At 51.3% G+C, this 13,306-nt stretch overlaps 1 protein-coding gene across 1 annotated transcript in view; it reads left to right on the forward strand.

Annotated features, from left to right (window-relative positions):
- The first annotated feature begins 4,576 nt into the window (after nt 1-4,576).
- PPP2R1A (protein phosphatase 2 scaffold subunit Aalpha) overlaps nt 4,577-13,306 on the forward strand; it is a 28,970-nt gene continuing 20,240 nt past the window's right edge. The window contains exons 1-2 of the mRNA XM_079800814.1: nt 4,577-4,771; nt 13,136-13,226. Coding sequence (XP_079656940.1) covers nt 4,694-4,771; nt 13,136-13,226 — 169 coding nt within the window. The 5' untranslated portion in view covers nt 4,577-4,693. The remainder of the gene's footprint in view (nt 4,772-13,135; nt 13,227-13,306) is intronic.

The following is a 13,306-nucleotide window of genomic DNA, read 5'->3' on the forward strand; positions in this document are numbered from 1 at the left end:
TAGTAGGACCCCTTGGCAAAAGGCAACATTCTTTTGTTTTTCGACATCAGAATATAATAGGAAATATGGGTGATATGTGTGTGCTTCCCCATCCCCTAAGCACCAGGGTGAGATCAGTAGAGCAGTGTTAAGTAGAATAGGATTAAGGAGACAAACGACCCTGTCTGTTGTTGTAGGTTAGGTGAGGTTTTTATTTTTATTTATTTTATTTAAAGGAGGAAAACTGTTTTTTTTTAAATATATTTTATTGATTTTTTATAGAGGGGAAGAGAGAGGGATAGAGAGTTAGAAACATCAATGAGAGAGAAACATCGATCAGCTGCCTCCTGCACACCCCCCACTGGGGATGTGCCCGCAACCAAGGTACATGCCCTTGACTGGAATCGAACCTGGGACCTTTCAGTCTGTAGGCCGACGCTCTGTCCACTGAGCCAAACCGGTTTTGGCTAGGTGAGGTTTTTAGATCAAGTGCCACTAACCCCTGATATACACAGTTTTCATTATCTAAATGATAGTCTCTCTTTAAAAAATATTTTAAAAAATGTTTTTATTGATTTGTGTGTGTTTTTCAGAGAGAGTGGAGGGAGAGGGAGAGAGAGAGAAACATTGATGTGAGGGTGGAACACTGATCGCCTCCCAAGCATGCCCGCCACCAGGGGATCAAGTCTGAAACCTGGGCATGTGCCCTGACTTCAAGTCAAACCACCAACCCTTTGGTGCACAGGGTGATGCCCAACCAACTGAGCCACACCAGCCAGGGCATGATATTCTCTTTGTTGGCAAGTTAGAGGCCTCAGTCTCCAGAGCCATGTCTAAGGGGTCATCACCTCTCTGCCAGGGGTGACTACTGCAACCTGACCATATGGAGAGTGGTTTTTTGTTGTTGTTGTTGAAAATATTTTTCCATCGATTTTTAGAGAGAATGGAAAAGAGAGGGAAAGACAGAGAGAAACATCAATGTGAGAGAAACATATCGATTGTTTGCCTTCTGCACATGCCCCGACCAGGCCCTGGGCTGGGGAGGAGCCTGCAACCAAGGTACGTGCCCTTGGCTGGAATCAAACCCGGGACCCTTTGTTCTGCAGGCCGAGGCTCCATCCACTGAGCCCAACCAGCTCGGGCCAGAGTGTTGTTTTTCCAATGGCAGTGGATGGGGACTCTAGGGCAGATGTACCGAGCTCTGTCCTTCCCGCAGAGAAGGAACATCTGTTGTGGCTTTGACTCCCCTTTATCCACAGGAGGCCCAGCCCCGCATAGACCCCTGGGATATGGGAGAGAGCTCCACGTCTCTGGGATGATTCTGTGATTTAGCGCCTCTGGCAAAGGGAGTAGCCTCCCCTTAGAACCCACTTAGTGTATGAACTCAGGGCCACCCTGACACAACCAACAGGTACGCTCTTTTATGGTTAATCCTCCCTGAGGATACTTTTCCCTTGCTTTTAAAAATGTATATATATTTTATTTATTTTAAATATGTTTTATTGATTTTTTTACAGAGAGGAAGGGAGAGGGATAGAGAGTTAGAAACATCGATGAGAGAGAAACATCCACCAGCTGCCTCCTGCAGACCCCCTACTTGGGGATGTGCCCGCAACCAAGGTACATGCCCTTGACAGGAATCGAACCTGGGACCCTTGAGTCCACAGGCTGACGCTCTATCCACTGAGTCAAACCGGTTAGGGCTCCATTGCTTTTTCAGAGAGAGTGGAAGGGAGGGAGAAGGAGGAGGGGGGAAAAGAGAAAGAAACATCTATGGGCCAGACACACATAGACTGGTTGCCTCCAGCACGCTCCCTGCAGGGGTGGGGAGCAAACCTAGGTAAGTACCTTTAACTGGGAATCAAACCAGAGACCCTTCAGTGTGCAGGCCAACACTCTAACCATTGAGCAACACCAGCCAGGGCAACTAGAACACTTTTTTAAAAAATTGATTTCAGAGAGAAAGGGAAAGGGAGAGAGATAGAAACATCAGTGATGAGAGAGAATCATTGATCGGCTGCCTCCTGCACACACCACACCGGGGATTGAGCCCACAACCCAGGCATGTGCCCTGACCAGGAATTGAACGGTGACCTCCTGGTTCATAGGTCGATGCTCAACCACTGAGCCACACCAGTCAGGCTCCCATTGATGTTTCTATCTCTGTATCCCTCTCCCTTCCTCTCTCTCTAAAAATCAATTAAAAAAAACGAAACATATTGAAAAAAAAGTGAAGCTACACTGGCCCAGCAACACCTTGACTTTACAGGAACATGTGGTACCTGGCCCTTATGGAGGAAATTTTAAGCTCCGCACTTTAGCCAAAGCCACTGGCACTGGGAACCCCAATCCTCTGATTCCCCTAAGTGCAGGGCCTTGGTTCACTGGTGGTTTAAGCTGAAACCTGCTGGTATCCTGTGGGCCCTGGGGCTGTTCAGTCTCAATGCCACCTGTGCAGAACTGAAATCAGATGTGGTTGTTCCCGTCACCGGTCAGTTCTCAGGTACCTGGACGGCTGCCAGTGGCCTAGTTGTTTAGTGTGCCACTTGGAAAACTGGCAGATTAAGGGCACCCCATTTTGGGGCCATGAACGGTGGAAACTGATTGCAGTTCTGTAATAATTGTCTGGGTCACTCACTTTTTTTGTTTTGTTTATTTTTTTACAGAGAGGAATGGAGAGGGAAAGAGAGTTAGAAACATCGATAAGAGAGAAACATCAGCTGCCTCCTCCTGCACACCTCCTAACTGGGGATGTGCCCGCAACCAAGGTACATGCCCTTGACAGGAATCGAACCTGGGACCCTTCAGTCCACAGGCCGATACTCTATCCACTGAGCCAAACCGGTCAGGGCTGGGTCACTCATTTAGATGCCAATGGTAAGGGCCTGTTCTTGGAGAGTCTGACCAGAATCAAGGTGCTGATTAACCCTGTTTCTGATGCAGAGGCTACCTCTGCATGGCACACCTGTGACCTTTTTGTTCAGCTTTATTGTGATATAATTGACAAATGTTAAGATATGTAAAGTGCATCCTTAGCTATGAAGAACCATAGTCTCAATGAGCTCCTGAGTTGGGGGTGATCCTGGCAATATAGAGGTCAAGGATTGAATTATGCAAGCCCCCCCCCCCTTTATTGGGAGTTTCCTAACTAGACTGGGTAGAGGTTTTTTCTTTTTCTTTTAATATATATTAACATTTTCTTTAATATATACACATTAAATATATCTTTATTGATTTCAGAGAGGAAGGGAGAGGGAGAGAGAGATATGGAAACATCAATGATGAGAGAGAATGATTGATTGGCTGCCACACTGGGGATGGTGTCCTCAGCCCAGGCATGTGCTCTTGACAGGAATTGAACCCGGGACCCTTTGGTCCGCAGGCAGACCTCTATCCTCTGAGCCAAACCAGCTAGGGCTGGGTAGAGGTTTTTTGGAAAAGATGCTTGAGCTATTCAGACCTGTCCAGGAGCCCTACTCCAGATTGCCCTTCAAGTGTCAGAATAAAGGGGAAGGGGTACCCCAGGCCTCTCCTCCCCATCTCCCAACTCCCTCAGTGAGTGTGGTCCTAAAAGTGCACCTAAAAGTGCAGGCTGGGGCGCTGTGTTGTCCCTGCTCCCAATCTGTGAAAGGAGACAGGCTTAAAGGCACAGTCACAGCTGAAGCTCCAGGGCTGGGATTTTTGAAAGACAGAAAGAGGCGGGATTATTTGGCTCTGGGGCTTGAGGTGAGACCGGGAAGGGGCGGAGGGAAGGAGAGACATTTTTTTTTTTTTTTTCGGTTATGTAGGAGAGACATTTTTGTCAAGATCTGAGAATTGAATAGGGAAAGCTCTCTTAAGTAGGAGGCACGGTTTGGGCAAGGCTTGCTGGCATGAAAAAGCACGATGGGAGTGGGGGAGATGGGTGGGCAATGGGGCGATAAGGACACATATGTAATACCTTAATAAAGAAAAAATAAATAAAATGAATTAAAAAAAAAAAAAAAGCACGACGTGTTTGCTGCTCAGACGGTTCTAAGTTTCCAGGAGCGCCCAAGTGTTACAAGAGGGGAGGCAGATGTGCCTAGAGAGGGTTCAGGAATCAGATGCAAGGGTCCCCAGGGGCTTGATTTTTAATCCAGACACTAAGGCAAGTCGCCACCCTTCTCTGGGCCTCGGCATAACAAGGCATAAATCAAAAACTCACAGTCTCCTCCTGTGACACAAAGACGCGGGTGGTCCGCCCGCCAGCCTACGAAGCAGCGACCTCACAAGCCAAAACCTGCAGACGGTCTCAGCTCCCCACATGACGTCATGCATTCCTAGTGACGCAGGCGCAGAAGCTTTCTGCAGGACTGGCAGAAGGGCAGCCTTCGACTCCTCCCAATCCTGCCCCTCATTGGCTAAAACAACTGCTCGTCTCGGCCGTTGTTAGTAGCGACGTAGGCGGGTACAATGTTGGTCGCTGAGATACCACGCACTTCCGCTTTTTACCCCCTGCTCTGGCAGGCCTTCGACCAATAGAGAATCGGAAGTGGGCGGGGACTTCGTTTGTCCGGACCAAAGAAACTCGGGCTGGGCCCAGCGTGGGGCGGGCAATGACCGAAGGGCAGCCCCTGTAAAGTGGCTCGTGCGCCCCCACGCTCGCCTTTCCTCCTCCTCCCGGCTGTGCCCCTCCCAGCCCGGATTCAGCACAGCGCTGGTCGCAGTCTGACAGGAACGGGACGGAGCCAAGATGGCGGCGGCCGATGGCGACGACTCTCTCTACCCCATCGCGGTGCTCATAGACGAGCTCCGCAATGAGGATGTTCAGGTCCGGAGGCCACGGGAGACTCGGGGGAGGCGGGATGGGGGACCAGGGGGCACGGGCGACCCTCGCGGAGAAGGCTTGGTGTTCGCTGGGAGTGGCGGAAGGGGGAGGCGGCCAATCAGCACCCAGCTCTTATCTGTCCGGGCGCCCGGAATCGATGAGACGGCGCCCGGGATTGGGGGTGGGCCCAGCGGAGGGCGGGAGCGAGGGCACACCCGGAGGGTCCCGGGCCTGCCCTAGTGCGCGCGGCTGCCGGGGGCCGAGGTGGCCGCGGCCCGCCAGGGGGTCGGCGGCTGGGTTGGGGGTCAGGGGAGGGCTCGGGGCTTGGCGGCGGCTGCTGAATGATCCTGTGGGTTTGGGTCCCAGTGGGGGAGGGCCACCTGATTGTTCCGACCCGGATAGGTTTTTTTCTCCATCTGGGTTTCGGCGACTGGGCCTCGGCGCTGTGGGGTCAGCTCCCCAAATCGGGACTGAGAGGTGAAGGCTGTCTTCCCAATGTCTTCCCTCTTTGCCGGTTCTGTGTTTCTATTATTATTATTATTATTATTGTTGAGGGAAGCTTGCGAAGACACCCCACCTTTAAGGGGGCACTTGCTAAATTTAGGAACGAATGAAAGAGGAGGAATCCCGCCCGGCCTCTGGGACCCTCCCGTTGCCCGGGGCGTGGGCAGTTTACCAAACGGGCTGGCAGTCGTGGTGAGTGGGACCGGGAGGCTCAGGTCGCTGAGCCCGGCTGGCGAGGGACTGAGAGGAGGTCACGGTTTGCCCACCCAGGTCCACCTCCCACCCGCCGCGTGACCTTTGGGGCAGATTACTTCCCTTGCTCCGGGCGACTCTGCTTTCCCTAAAAGTGGAGGCTAATAATCAATCATAATCAATCAGAGTCCCGGCCTCCCGGCGGGGTGGCGAGGGACTGAACGAGTTAATACAACTGTAACGGAACGGTGCCTGGTCCCTTGTAAAGAGCCCCATAAAGGTCAGCTCCAATTATTGAGCGTGGGCGCCGAAGCGGTCCCATCCGCCCTCTGGGCCTCAGTTTCCCTGTTTTACGAGATTGAGCCTGTCTTCCTGGGCCCCAGCCGCTCGCTGAGGTTCTGGAATTACACAGGCGGTGGGCTGTGCCGCCAGCCGGCTCTTCCTCTTAGCCATGGACACCGAGCCCTGCTTTCCTCTTCTCTCCAGTGGAGCTCATTGTCTAGTCCTAGGGCCGCTGGGTGAGCCTCCTGTGTTCACGGGACACCTGCCGCATGTCAGGTGCGGTGCTGAGGATCTGGTGGTGACATCAGTTGTTACACAAGAGGCAGGTGAAACAGCTGAATACATTAATGACACATGTGAGATGTGATGGGAAGGAAACAGTAGGATGTTGTGCTAATGACTCAGTGAATATTTTTTTTGCGGGGGGGGGGGGGGGCTCTACTCTGTGTAGGGCACTGTTCTAGGCACAGGGAACCAGACAGACTCCTGGCCTCTCGGAGCTTACCTTGTAGTGAGGGGAAACGGACACGAACAACACGATAAATCTGTAAAATGTGCTATCCGTTAGATGGGGGTAAGTGCTAAGGAGAAAAATGGAGAGGGGTTGGGAGTGCAGTTTTCAAGAGGGATGAAGAAAGGCCTTGCTGAGAAGGTGACGTTGGAGCAAAGACCCGAAGGAGGAGGCCGGGGAAGGAGCCGCGAGGCTGTCCGGGCAGAGTACACAGCAGGCACAGTGGGCAGTCAGGGGAGGCCCCTGTGAGGATGCAGACTTTAAGAGGGGACCCGAAGGACACGGCTCCCAGAGGAAGCTGGGGAAGAGCCTGCCAGGAGGAGAGAGCAGGCAGGTCATGACTGGTTTTGCCCACCCGGGGCATTTGGTGAAGTCTGGAGACTATTTTGCATGGTCACAACTGGGGCGTGTTACTGGATTCTGGTGACTAGAGGTCAGGAAAGCTGCTACGCCTCCTACAGGTCCCAGGACAGCCCCCACAGCAAAGAATTGTCTGCCCCAAATGTCCACAGTGGTGAGACAGAGAAGCCCTGGTCCAGGAAACACCAGAGGCAAACTGAGTGGCCTAAAAGGACTCCAGTGACTTACCTTAGCGTTCTGGGAGTCAGAAGTCTGATGGGCCTCACTGGGCTGTCATGTAGGTGTGGCCGGGGCTGCTTCCTGTCTGGAGTCTGGAGTCTGTAGGGGAGAATCTGTTTTCTTGCCTCTTCCACCTGCCAGAGGCTGATGCATTCTTGGCTGTGTCCCTTGCTCCATCCCTGAAGGAAAGTCTGGGCCTGGAGGTGATGCACAGGAGGCAGTTCCGTGGGAGGAGGCAGACCGGGGTCTGGCCACATTATGAGTTACTCAACCCTCCTGGGCCTTGATTTTCTTGTTAAATGGGAGAAAAGGGTAGACGACACACTAGGCCAGGTTATTGTGAGGATTAAATGATTAGTAAAGACACACAGTTACTAGCCGCTGTGTAAGACGTTGCAATAGCATGCCGTGTCCACATCTTAGAAACGGCGTGACAGGCTCCCACGCCTTTTTATAGAGTGCCTGGGCACTCGGTGAAACAGGACTAGAAATAAGTCGCCCTCTGAAAGTTTAAACCAGAAAGGAAGTTGGTAAAATGGTGATGAGGAACACGGGTTCATGTTCCAGGCTCTGTCACAAGTTCACTAGGTGACCTGCGTTCCCTCTCTGTGCCTTAGTTTCCTCCACTGTAAAATAAACACAAAGGTGGTATGAAGAGAGAACATGTGTAAAGTCCTGAGCTTCATACATAGCAAGCACTCTTTAAATGGTCAGGTTTCTTCGTGATATTAATAGCTACTCTATATCAGAAATGTTACAGGGAACCCAACCATGGTCACGGAAACAAGTAAAGTTCATTTTCCCCTGTTATTACTAACAAGGATATTACTTAATTGGGTCAGAGTGTGCCCCTTTCACCTGCTTCCTGTGGTCATAAGTGTGTCACAGCATCTGCTTTCAGTAAGTCCTCGCTAATAGCAGGGGCCATTCTAGGGCAGAGGTGCCCGTGTCCGCCCTTTTGTCACGGGGGAACATCTTTCCTGGAAGCTCTTCGGCCGACTTGCTCTTAATGTCTCTGTCCAGAACTAGGTCATGTGCTGAGCTAGATGGAATTAGGTTTGGCTGTAAGTAATAGGAAAACGCTAAATAAATGAGGCTTAAATCAGCTTGAAGTTTATTTCTGACTCATGATCACAAAGTCTGGTGGCGCCTGACCGGCGTGGCCCAGTGGTTGAGTATGGACCTATGGACCAGGAGGTCACAGTTCGATTGCTGGTCAGGGCACATGCCCGGGTTGTGAACTTGATCCCCAGTGTGGGGCGTGCAGGAGGCAGCTGATCAGTGACTCTCTCTCACATTGATGTTTCTCTCTCTCCCTCTCCCTTCCTCTGTGGGGAAGAAAAAAAAAAGTCTGGTGGCAAGCCAATCCGAAATGGTACTCTGTGGTGTTAGGATGTCAGGCTTGCATGTCCTCCATTCTGCCCTCCCCACCCCCAGGTTACCTCAAGGTCTCAAGATGACTGCTAAAGCCCCAGCCATCATAGCTCCATTCCTGACAGAAAGGAGGGGAAAAGGCTGTCACCCAGTCTCCCCATAAGGACACTCCCTAGAAGTCCCACTTGGATTTCATTGGCCAGACGTTAATCTCATGGTAACATCCAGATGCAAAGGTGATTTGGAAATGTCTTTTCTTGGGGGTGGGGTGGAGTGGGGGTCATGTGCGCAGCTGAAAAGCAAGGGTTAAGGAGCAGCAGCATAGCCTGGGTAGGAGCTCCCATCTGTATTCCCAGGGCAGGTCCATGCATTTGGATGAGAAGAGTAACATCTTTATTTTCACTAAACTCTAATTCAGATTTAACTTCTATTATGAACTCTGGTATTACAAGAGCATGTTGTAAGTAGTGTTAGCAAACCTGTGACTCTGTCACCAGTGGAAATCATGACACTGTTCCTAGCTCATTTCAACCGTTGCAGATACTTCTAGAGTTTATGCTCACTTCTAGTTCAAAATTGTGGTCGTCATTAGACCTACTAAAGGGGTTTATGGGAGCGCCCCGCACCCCCGCACCCCTGTCCCTCCCTCGTTAAAAAACACACACCAGAAATACAGATTGTTGGTGGTTACTGGTTAAGAGCCAGCTGGCTAGGGTTCCGATCCCAGTTCTGCCACCTGCGAGTGTGTGAGGTTTCTTAACCTGGCTGTGCCTTCCTTTTCTCTGCCATAAAATGGGTGACCCTATGTTTACCTCGCAGTTGTTTTGAGGATAAAATGAGTTTAAACATTGGCACACCAGGAACAGTGTCTGGCACATAGTAAGTACTATGGAAATATTTGCTGTCTTTTTTTTTTCTTTTCTGTCTTTATTCTGTCACTATGGGAGAAGGGAAAAGAGACCTTGGTGGAAAGCTAGGCACCTGCCACTCGTGCCCTTTTTGGAGCCCAAACAAAACCAGGACGCTGCCCTTACTGATCGATGTCTGGTGCTAAGGTATTCCCAGTAGAATGTAACTTTGTACTCACAGTAACTTTCTGAGGGTGGGTATTATAATCCCATTTCACAGGTGAGAAAATTGAGGCTCAGAAAGGTATAAAGTGTGGCCCCAGATCCTACAGCTAATATGCAGAGCAGCTTAGCCTGGAACACAGGCAGTGAGGCTCCAAAGCGTCACCCGGCGCTGCCTTTCGTAAGCGTTTATGGTGCTGTCTTCGCTGAAGGAAGAGCAGGTGTTCTCCATGAAACCCAAGCTGGAATCTCCAAGGAGGGCAGTGGAAGGAAGGGGGCTCTGCACCGTGACAGGCACGGCCCGGTTCTCATGGCCCCACCCCTTGGGCATCTTCCCAAGTGACAGCATGATGTTGAGATTTTGAGTCAGGGCACCTGGCTTTTGGTCCTGGCTCTGCTGCTTTCCAGCAAGTGACAGCTTCACTGTGGATCAGCGGCCTCCCCTCTAAAAGGAGGATTCTAGTAATAATACCCACCTCAGAGCGGAGTTGTAAGGATTGAGCATGTTAATGATCCAAGCCAAGTCCTTGATTGCTGCCAAGCACATAGTAAACTTCCGGTAATTGTTAGCCGCTCTTGCTTGTTACTGGCCTTATGATGATATTCTCTGGCACTCCTCACTGTCCTCAGGGGGTGGCCCTGGCTCAAGTGTACGTTTCCCCATAGCCCAGCTGTCAGAAGAACCCAGAGACCCAGCTTGAAGGTGACAAAGGAAAGAAATAGGCAACTGAGTCACCCTCCCCCTGACATTTTATTATGGAAGACTTCAAACTTACAGAACACCGAAAGACTAGTGCAGGGGCCAGCAACTGCAGCCTGCAGGCCAGATCCAGCCCGCTGTCTCCTTTTGCAAATAAACTTTTATTGGAACACAGTCATGCCCGTTTGTTTACATGTCTGGTTCTGCGGCTGCTTTTGTGCTGCAAGGACGTAGTCAGGTAGTTGGGGCAGAGACCCTGTGGCCCGCAAAGCTGAAACTCCTTGAGGGATATTTACAGAGAGCCTCTGACTTCGGAGCTAGTGCAGTGAGTGTCATATACTTAGCAGCCAGATTCGCTGTTAGTGTTCACCATGTTCAGGTTTTAAAAAATCTCTTGGTTTTATTTTTTGGCTGAAAATTAGTTGCAGACCTTGTAATACTTAATCTCATCGAGGTCCTTTTACCGTCAGGAAGGTGAGTTTTTGGACCCCCTCAAGGCCCAGGTAGTCCAAAAAACCTAGTGACGTATCAAAAATGTGTGTGTGTGTGGGGGGGGTGTTTCTGAGGGGAGGCCACCTTAGCATTTCATCAGATCCTCCTCATTGTCAGTGATCCCAAAGGGATTTTTATTTTTAAAATATATGTTTATTGATTTCAGAGAGGAAAGGAGAGGGAGAGAGATAGAAACATCAGTGATGAGAATCATTGATTGGCTGTGATTGAGCCCACAACCCAGGCATGTGCCCTGACCGCAAATCGAACCCATGACCTTCTGGTTCATACATAGATTGACGCTCAGCCACTGAGCCATGCCAGCCGGCCCTAAGGGCTTTTTATTTTATTTATTTATTTATTTTTTTAAATATATTTTATTGATTTTTTACAGAGAGGAAGAGAGAGGGATAGAGAGTTAGAAACATCGATCAGCTGCCTCTTGCACACCCCCTACCGGGGATGTGCCCGCAACCAAGGTACATGCCCTTGACCGGAATCGAACCTGAGACCCTTGAGTCCGCAGGCCGACGCTCTATCCACTGAGCCAAACCGGTCTCGGCCCTAAGGGCTTTTTAAAGGGAACTTACTTGATGTGTCACTGGCACACCTCTCCACAGTCCCGTTGGGCCCAGGAAAGGACAGGCTGAGGAGCCCGGTCCCTTCTTGCCCTGCTTCTCCTTCCAGGAAGAGAGTTCCCACTTGTACCTGGCAGTGGCTCACTCGTGAGTGTGTCCCCTTCCCTGTCACACACGTGATCTCATTGCATTCTGGCGATGGCACTGTGAGCCAGGGAGGGGAGACCCCTTTGTCAAGATGGAGAAACAAGGGGGAGGAGTTCACAGCCAGCCGGGCCATCACAGCTAGCTCGGAGTCCCCACTCTCTCAGTGCTCACTTAGCCGGTGCCTCCGCCTCTCCAAGCCTCTTCGCACAGTGGGGAACGGGGGTGTCAGTCCTGCGTACCTTCTTGCATCCAGAGGATTCCATGAGGTCCCAACTGGAGTCTCCGAGGAAACTCAAGCCCCTCTCCTAGCTTCTGGTGGCTGCTGGCAACTCGACATTCCTTGGCTTGTGGGCGCATCTTCCTCTGTCTTCACCTGGCCTTTCCCTCTCTGTGTCTCTGTGTCTCCTTTTCTAAGGACACTGTCATTGGGCTTAGGCCTCTGCAGAGAAAACTCGCTCTTCCTGTGTATCTCCTTGACTCTCTCACACTGTCACGCTCAACACTTCTGACACCAGATACAGGGGGAGCTCCCCACACCCAGCCACTCTCTGTGTCACCAGCTGGTAGCCCTGCTATTCATATTCAGTTCAGTTCAATTCAGTGCTGACACTAACCAGTTAGATCACACAGGCCAAGGGCTCAGTCCCATGAGACTGCCCCCCACACATGCACACACACTTGAGAGGCCCATGGCAAGTCCTCAGGTTACCCACAACTTCTGCCGGACGTGGCTACAAATTGGAGGTTCCCTGACACCCTCCTTGGGTTTGATGATTGGCTAGAACAGCACACCGATCTCAGGGAAACACATTTACCAATGTCTTCTGTGGTCAAGGATGCAGATGAGCGGTCACATGCAAAGGTACATAGGCCCGAGGTCTGGAAGGCCCAGAGTGTGGGAGCTTCTGTCCCTGTGGAGTTGGGGTGTGTCATCCTTCTGGTGCTTGGAGGTGTTCACCCCCTCGGAAGCTCCCCAAAACTCCTACTATTGGGGATTTATATGGAGGCTTCATTGTGTAGGCATGATCATTAACTCAGTCTCCATCCCTCTCTGGAGAATGGAGGGTGTGGCTGAAAGGTCCAAGGTTCTAATCGTGGCTTGGTCTTTCTGGTGATCAGTCCCCATCCAGGAGCCCACCCACCGTCACCTCATTAGAACAAAAGGCGCACTGATCACTCAGGAAATTACCAGGCTTTAGGAGCTCCGTGCCAGGAGCTGGGGGATAGGTTTCTCTTATTTCACAAGGGCTCCCTAGCTTCACATTCACAACTACACGGGCCAGCACTGGACATGTCTTTCTGGGGCCACTATTCAGCCTGTTACACTCGTGGTATTATTACTACTGCTAACGCTACTCCTGTTTTTATAGCAATGTTTTTATGGTGCTGTTTATTCTGTTATCATCACTGTCAGCCCACAGTCCTGGGTTTCATTCCTTGCTCCGTGCCATCTGAGCTGGGTGACCCTTTGAAGGTACTTGCTCCCTGAGCCCGTTTCCGCTCTATAGAATTGAGCTTGTAAACCTCTGACCTCAGGGCCATGGTCAGAGTTAAAAGACTGAGTGTGGGACGGCACAGAGTAAGTGCACTGTGACGTGGCTGCTGCTGTTAAAAACGGTGTGATGTGTAGTGTGCTTGGCAGTGCCCAGTGCGAGAGGGGACGAAAGTGGAGGGCTGGGGGGTGGGGCGAGGCCAGGTGGGTTTTCCACAGAATTGGAAAGGGCCACTGAGCGGGCATCGCCTCAGTGAGACCCCAAAGCTGCTTTGCTGAGGGGTTGCTCCCATGCTAACTTCACGACTCAAGGTCACAGAGGCACTTGGTAGGTGTTTGCCAAGTTATTATTTGGCGTCTTCACGCACACTTAGTTTCAGGTGCTGTCGGACTCTCTTACCGCTGGGCTTGCTCACAGTCTCCCCTCCTTTTCTTGTTCTCATTAGCTTCGCCTCAACAGCATCAAGAAGCTGTCCACCATCGCCTTGGCCCTTGGGGTGGAGAGGACCCGCAGTGAGCTTCTGCCCTTCCTGACAGGTAACCACGTGCACTCCTGGCCCACGTGGAGTGGGGGCCGTCAGGGTGGTGCCTGCTGGGTAAGGGGCCTTGCTGTGGAT

The sequence above is a fragment of the Cnephaeus nilssonii genome (assembly GCF_951640355.1).
Source record: "Cnephaeus nilssonii genome assembly, chromosome: 20".
NCBI lineage: Eukaryota > Metazoa > Chordata > Mammalia > Chiroptera > Vespertilionidae > Cnephaeus > Cnephaeus nilssonii.